Raw genomic sequence first — 8,344 nt, 5'->3', positions numbered from 1 at the left:
AAATCAAATTATATATATATTCGTTGAAGTTTTCTACATAAATCTAAACCATCCTAATTAATGTTTTTTAAATATCTATTTATTACCACTTTGTAGTGTTATGTGATAATTATAAAATGATAAACTCCCAATTGAAAAACTAAAAAAAAACAAATGTTTTTGGGACTATAATACTAAAATAAAAACCACGTTAGAATATCATGGGGTGGAAATTTTAATATTATTGGGTACCCATGTAATTATTTAATATATTTTGCTAATTTATTTAAATCAAGGGAAGTAATCAAATTATGCTAAAATTTTGGTATATAGAAATTATAAAATTACTAAGAAAATTACGGATAGATATCCTTATTGTTAGTTCATTTCTAATTTGAGGAAGGGTCAAATTAGAAATTAAATAAATTTGTTACCCATTTATAGCTTTTGATCGGCCACCTAGAGGTTATGACTCGAAATATCATATAGTCTTCGCACGTATATTCTCATTTTTTATACATAGAGAGAAGAAAGGTAATGAACAAAGGCATAAAACATGATATATCTAGATTTGGAATATCAAACTTGCACTTTTGCTTTCAACAAGAAGATGATTTAGACATGTTTATACATTTTATAGAAAATAAATTATGGCTTAAGATTAATGGGTTTTAATTTTTTTCCTAATGTGATGTGTACTCGAGCGGAATCCATGTGGAAGCCTGAAATTTTTTAAACAACAATATTTTCAGATTTTAAATTTGAAACTTTAAAATGCAGAATTACATTAAATAACGATAAACACCTTGATAAATGTATTATTTCATGTTATAAATTCATTTCATTTTTGTTAAAATTAAAATATTTTAAATATAATACATTATAAATTATACAATATTGTAAGATAATAATTATACAAGGATGTTAATAAATCAATCAATATTATTTTTTTATTAAAATAAATATTTAGTGGATAACTAATATGAGTTTACAAATTTATATGGCTAAATATAGGTTGAAAATTTTTTAAAATTGAAATTTAATTTTCAAAACTGCTAAAAGAACATTGAAAGTAAATGATACAATTTTTTTTCATTAAATCTCTTGTTTTCAGATTTCTATTTTCTAATATTAACTGGCTGTTAGTTTTTTTAATTTTACTTTAATTTGAGTGATTTTGTTTTGAAACCCTGAAACAAGGAGCAAATCTTCTTTTTAACTTGACTTTTTATATGTTTAAAAGACTATTTCTTGATAATCATGTGTGTTGTATGACTTAAATTTTATTATCCTTCTTCGCTCTTAAATTTAAGATCGTTATGGTACTCATTTTGTAGTAATTGTTGATGAAAATTTTATGAGGTCTACGGGAAATATTTAACTTTAATCGTTCCTTGGTCCAAAACTTTCATCTTTATTCTGCTAATGTTGCAGAATCACCTTTCTGTTCCTCCTTAAGCTTCCTACAAAATCGTTTAATATATTCCTTCTCATGACAGTAACAACTATCTACATCTCCACCGCTACTCTCACTCTTCTAGCTGTTATACTGCTGCTTGTAACTCATTTTCCATTTGTCCTACTCTGAGCTACTAATACTGATTTCATACTGTTCTCCTGTCTGAAAGTGGATGTGGACTTATTCGCACTCCCTTTTCTGTGAACCCTCTCAACAATTGCAAAGTCATAAATATCTAAAAATTTAAGACTCTTATCCCATTATGAATTCGACACCACCATTTTCATCATCTCCAAATTGTTAGGCAAAGAGGACAATAGTTTTACGGCCTTCACCTCCTCTGAAAAAGTGATCTACATTGACTCCAACTTGTTCATCAGATCAGTGACCTCATTTATTTGGGAGTTCACTAAAGTACCCTCCTCCATGTTGATGTCTTGTATCTCGTGATGAGATACACTTCAGAAGGTCTTTCATACTAGTCAATCAAAGCTTTCATCAGTCCCATTGTTGTTTTCTGACTCGTCATGAGACTCGTCACGTTCATCGATAAACACAGCCTGATGATTTCTACTGCTTTCTCATCCATCTCTGTCCAATCTTTATCTGTTATCCCAGTGGCCGATCGTTCTTTTAGAGTTTTATGAATCTTCTTGTATGTAAGAAGATTTGTCAACACTACTTGACTTCTGGCTGGATCCCATGCTATTGCAACCTTCGCTCTAATGGCACTTGTTGGGACATAGACGCTCCAAATAATCTCCCCTTCCACAGTTTTATCCACTTATCTAAGCCAATCACAAAACAAAGAGAAATATAGGGAAAGCAAAAAATGACACAACAAATTTATACTAGTTCACCCCAATAGTTTATTGGCTACGCCTAGTCTTCCACTCAGATGCGGGTTCCAGTATAATCAAAAATTTGATACAAATCACTCAAATATCTCCCCAGATATTCACCCTCTAGAAATGCCAACAAAAACCCTCTAGCTTCTAAGTATTATAACACATTATACTTAGGTACAAGGAATAAAAAACTCACAAGAATCAAGATTAAATTACCCTGAATATGACGATCTTGATATATCCCAATGCTGCTGCTAATACCTCGACACGACGCCTCAATTATGCCACAAAACACTATGAAAATTAACTGAAGCCCATGGCTCAAAATCCCTAAAATCGTAAAACTACAGTATTTATAAAGTCGATACAGAGCCATGGTGCTATTGGAAGGAAATTTAGTCCGAGCACACACATCACGACAGCGTCACAGCACTGACTCCTCCTCGGCCCTCCTGGCCTACAGTACCCCGCTTCACTTGTTTTCATTCCTGCATCGTCCTGACGCGTCCCAGCTCAATCTCGACTTGTCCATAGCTCGTTCCAACGTCGATTTGGCTCCATCAATCCCAACATTAGCTAGGCATATTTAGTTCCATTTATGCATGTTTTTTTTCCTCTAGGTCTTAAAATATCTTTATGGAACATTTTAATTAGTTTGAGGTTCAAAGTGCTAAATATTAAGGATCCCACGTTGTTAAGATAAATGACCTAATAAAAGTTTCTAATATAATTGGGATTCTTCTCTTACCGCCCATTGGTTTTGAGATTAAACCCATGAATATTGACATGATATTAGAGCTCAAAATCTTAAACGAGCATCCGATCAAAAAATGAGATTTGGCTGGATAAGATAACTCATAAATATTAATACTAAATTCAAAGTGTTGGGATGGGTTAGGCACATTTAAGCCATTTAGGTGCGCTTTTAGGTGAGTTTGTAACAAGGGGGTTGCTTGTGTGCTTTATATGCACTTTAGACACTTCTTCTATTGGTTTGAGAATCCAACGGCACTTAGACACATTTAGGCAATTTATGCATGTTTGTAGGTGAGTTTGTAGTGAAGGGAGGCAGTTATGCAATTACTTTCCAGGTTGGTTTGATGGTTGAAAATGAAATGATTCTTATAGTACGTTTTGAGAATGATTTTGGCAGTGGTGAAATCATTGGGAAATTTTAAAATCATTTTAAAGTGATTTTTGAAATATTATTTGGTAGGTATTTTTTGTTGATCAGCATGGGCCAACCAAATTGGGCCGACCAACTCGAACCAACCACCACAACTCGACCAATCCAGACTACCAATCACAAGCTCGACCACCTTGTGTTCAAGTTGAACAACCTAAGCTCAACCACCCTGAGCTCGACGAACCACCCCCAACAGAAAATCACAGGCCCAACAATCCTAAGATAACCATGAAACGAACCTAGGTATACGGGCCTAACGACTTGGCAACTATCTCGGGTTGACCACCCTAGGTCTGATGACTGTCCCGATCGACCAACCCAGACCGACGTCCCCAGGCCTACCAACCCTAAATCGACCAACTCAAGCTGACAAGCACAAGTAACCACCTTGAGATAACCGTCATGAGCCCGACCACCCCAAACAACCAACTTGGGTCTACCAACGTAGGGTCGATCATCCCAAGCTCAACCACCATTGGTTCATAGTCCTTGTCGACTGTCTAGGACCGACCAGCTCGAGCTGATCACCATGAGTAGACCATGATAGGTCAGCCAACCCAAGCCTGACCTCGTCTGCCCAACAAGCACAGGATTAGCATGGGGCCCAATCGCCTCAAACTAATGAGCGCATGCCGACAAACCAAAGCTCGACCACCAAGTCGTCGTATGCAGGCCTGACCACCTCGAGACAACCATCTAAGGTCGACCACAGCTGACTAACCCGAGTCAGCCACCTTTACCAATCAACCCAAGCCTGCCAACCAAGACCCACCTCGACTGACCATCTCTAGCCTAAACACTTGAGGACGACGACCTAGGATGACAAACCTGAGCCTACCAACCTAGACCCACCCTGATCCTGACCATCCCAAGATGGCCATCTCGAAACTAAAGGCCAGGGCCGACTAGTCCAAGCCGACCAGTCTAGGTTGACCAACATGAGCTCGAATTCCCCTAAACTACAACATCGGGCTCAATATAATCATCTCTTGGTGACCACCCAAGGACGACCGTCCCAAGCCCAAAGGCCGATGCCAATTAGCCCTAGTTGACTGTCATGAACCTAACCACCCTGAGCCAGACCAACCAACTCAGTCACACCCAGGCTAATAACCTCGAGCCGACCAATTTAGACCCACTCAGACCGACCACCAAGGATCGACCATCCTAGGTCAATAAACCTAGGCCTGACCACCCGGGGGCCAACCACTCCAGGATATGGATTGTCATATTTATAAAAGTTGCAAGAGAATGAGGAATGGTGGTCGGAGATTGGAGAGTGGAAAAAAACAAAACAAACGGGTTATTAAAAGAAACATATATTTATAAAGAATAAATTAATTGTAATGGTATTCTACCCCTTACAGAAATAATTCGAATTTATTATTAAATATAATATCTTTTTAGTAATTTTATAATTTTAAAATCACTTTAGAAATCTAATATAAATAATTTAAAATTATTTTTAACTATGAGAAAATCAATTTTAAGGGGGTGGAATCAAACATTAAAATAATTATATTAAAATAAATTTTACAAAATCAATTGTAATTAAATTTCTTTTGTTTTTAAATCATTCATTTTACCATTACTCTCAAATACGCCCGTATATACTTTTAAGCCACTTGGACACATTTAAGTGAATTTTTAGTGTAAGAGGGTGCTTGTGTGATTTGTTGGAGAGTGCTTCTATGTTGGTATTAGAATCGAAACAACATTTAGGCGCTTTAGGGGCGTTATCAGGTGAGTTTATATTGAAAATGAGGTAGGTATGCATTTAGGGCACTTTTGGGTTTGATAGTTGAAAAGACACTTAGGCACTTTTATGAAGATTTGATCACACATAAATACAGCCTTAGAAATCAATTAGGTGTAGTATATATAGTTATTTTATGTTGTGTTATGTTTGAACTCAAAAATTGTAAGAACATTTTTTTTGGTTTAATATAAATATCACATTTTATGATAATATTGAAGAAATTTTCCAATTTTAATTGAAATTAAGATAACTTTGCAAATTTCCTTATGTGAATAAGAGAATACATCGTCAACAGTTGAACTTATGTTGATGCATTTTACTTTTGTCGACATATATTACCTATACCAACCAAAGGCAAAAGCATCAGCATACGTCCAATTGCCGATGCTTTTGGAAGTCATCAACCAAGGTCAATCTTTGCCAATGAAAACAATATTCGGCACAATTTAGACGGGAAAATATTTCGTTGGTAAAAACCAAATTTATTAGAGCAATAAATACTTTGCGATATTTTCCCTCTATTAATTTGTTTGATTAATTCCAACTAAACGTTGGAATTTAACAAAGCTGAAATAAATTCAATTACTTAGGTAAAAAAAAAACAAAAAAAAGGACATAAATTATGGAAACGAAATTAAAATGAGAAAAAAACTGAGGAAGAACTTTGACCTAATTTAGACCCCATTTATTGCCCTATCTATCCTGGACAATATATTTGATTTTTTGTTTGGGTACCCTCAGACCCACCACTACTCTTCAATCTTCGCACGTGAGATACACGCGGCCCCTTGGAGGGTGGGAATTGGTCCGCTGTGAACTTATTCCGCAAGAGCGTGGCGCTGCCAGATCCTGTCGGCGCGTGGCCTCGCTCCCGTTACAGTTTAGAGATAGGGTTCCAGTGGGTCCCGCCAGCGTTGAATGGTAAACATGTCTTGTCCCTCCAACCCAACCCAAAGCCCCTTCTAAACCCAACCCATTTTCTTACTATTTTCCCTTTTAACCGTTGGAATTTTTTTTTTAAAACTTAATTTCCTTTTTTTCCCTTTCCGACCTTTAAGATATCTTAACCACTGAACTAAGATTATGTTTGGCTATTTTTACTCGTCTTCACACTCTATTAATCTACGATCCCTCTTCTTTTCAATATGAGATCCTTAATATGTCCTCTCAAGATCGTGATTCTTTTGACTCATCGATCTTGGCTCGATCCCATTTTTGGATCAGATGTCGTTTCAGCTTTTTGGGCTCTGATACCATATCAATATTCATGACGTTTCATCTTAAAACCAATTGACAATGAAGAAAGTAGATCATATCTATTATAAACCATTGTAAGGATTCTTTTTCTTTTCAATGTATGATCATTAACTGTTTGTTATACTAAAATAAAGAAAAAAAAGAACAGGTTTGTAACTAGTGGTATAAGTTTTAAGGTTAAATCATAATATAAATATCAAATTGAAACTTTTAAAATTTTGAAGACCAAATTAAAACTACTTTCAAAATAATATGAGCACAAATTGAAACGGAACTTAAATTATAAAGACTAAATCGATAATTTAATGAGAAGGGTGGCAAGTACGAAAATTGTATTGTTTTAACAAGATCTCACGCTCTCGTGTGTCTCTCTCTTCAAAATCTCCTCTTCTATTTTTTCATTTATTTAATTTTTCACGGCCACTCTCTCTCTCTTCTTTCTCTCTCAAATTCATTCATCTAAACTTTTCACGTCCCATCATCAAACAAACGCTCTCCTTTCTCCCCATCGGTTTTCTCCCAAAATCCTCTTCGAAAGAGAGTAGGAAAAAAAATTAAAAAAAAAAAAGAAAAAGAAATTTTAAAAATAAACAAACAAGCAATCGCAGCACAAGACACAACCTTTCCCGTGATACATAAGAAAAAAAAAAAGAAAAAAGATCCAATTTTTCTTCCATTGCTCCCTCACCCACCTGAAGATTTTAATCTGAAATTAATCTCCTCTCCCTCCGGCGTAGAGCGGCGATTTCACAATCTGGTATTTCTCCGATGGATTCGGCGGGCGGAGGTGGTGGGTCGTCGGAATTAGCGGCGGGGGAGGGGTCGTCGGTGAGTGGGGCTGCGGCGGAGGGGTCGTCGGCGGCGGTGGCGGCGCCGAGCCGGTACGAGTCACAGAAGCGGCGGGATTGGAACACGTTTCTGCAGTACTTGAAGAACCACAAGCCGCCACTGTCGCTGGCGCGTTGCAGTGGAGCTCACGTGATCGAATTCTTGAAGTATTTGGACCAGTTCGGGAAGACTAAGGTCCATGTTTCGGGCTGCCCGTATTTCGGCCACCCGAGCCCCCCTGCCCCCTGCGCCTGCCCGCTCAAACAGGCCTGGGGCAGCCTCGACGCCCTCATCGGCCGCCTACGCGCCGCCTACGAGGAGAACGGCGGCCGCCCCGAGTCCAACCCATTCGCCGCACGCGCCGTCAGGATTTACCTCCGTGAGGTCAGAGAAGCCCAGGCCAAAGCCAGAGGAATCCCCTACGAGAAGAAGAAGCGCAAAAGGCCACCACCGCCGCCGCCCACCGAACCGTCCGAAGAACAACTTCCGGTTGCAACCGCCGGTGAGGATCATCAACCGGAAACTGCCGCCGATCCCGATCATCCTACTGCTGCTCCGCCGTCGACAACCGCCGCTACCTCCACCGTATAGTCTTCTACTAATTTTTCAATTACTTTCTCTCTCTCTTTTTTTTATTACTTTCTCTCATCATCATCATCTCTCCTAATTGTGATTATATGAGTTTTAATCATATAATTAAATATTCGACGATTCCCATTTTATTGAACAAAATTAAATCACTACTACCAAATCTTATGCAAGTTAAATAACGAACACACAATAATTTCTTTTGCTCGATGCTTTAATTACCCAAAATCCACTAATAAAAAAGCTCAAAACTTTTTGCTCTACATCAATCTTCCTTCGCTCTAATATTTGACCCATTAAAGCTAATTTTGTTTTTGTTTCTTTTTTTCTTTTTTTTGAAATTTGTCTTGTGGGTTTTTTTGTTTTTTGTTGGTTTTAATTTGTGCTGGTACGAATGGCTATTTGTTTGTGTGGAGGCCACAAAGGAAGGCAGAGATTGT

At 37.5% G+C, this 8,344-nt stretch overlaps 1 protein-coding gene across 1 annotated transcript; it reads left to right on the top strand.

Moving 5' to 3' along the window:
* The first annotated feature begins 6,835 nt into the window (after window positions 1–6,835).
* LSH5 (LIGHT-DEPENDENT SHORT HYPOCOTYLS-like protein (DUF640)) lies at window positions 6,836–8,038 on the top strand. Its single transcript, XM_088121947.1, has one exon. The coding sequence runs from the start codon at window positions 7,257–7,259 to the stop codon at window positions 7,905–7,907; it is 651 nt and encodes a 216-aa protein (XP_087978073.1). The 5' UTR covers window positions 6,836–7,256; the 3' UTR covers window positions 7,908–8,038.
* The last annotated feature ends 306 nt before the right edge of the window (window positions 8,039–8,344 follow it).

Source organism: Momordica charantia, assembly GCF_013281855.1.
Source record: "Momordica charantia cultivar OHB3-1 chromosome 3 unlocalized genomic scaffold, Mcharantia_2.0 BLBB01000003.1, whole genome shotgun sequence".
Classification (NCBI taxonomy): Eukaryota; Viridiplantae; Streptophyta; class Magnoliopsida; order Cucurbitales; family Cucurbitaceae; genus Momordica; species Momordica charantia.
The sequence above is the reverse complement of the archived record's forward strand: the minus strand, read 5'-3'. Positions and strand labels throughout refer to the sequence as shown.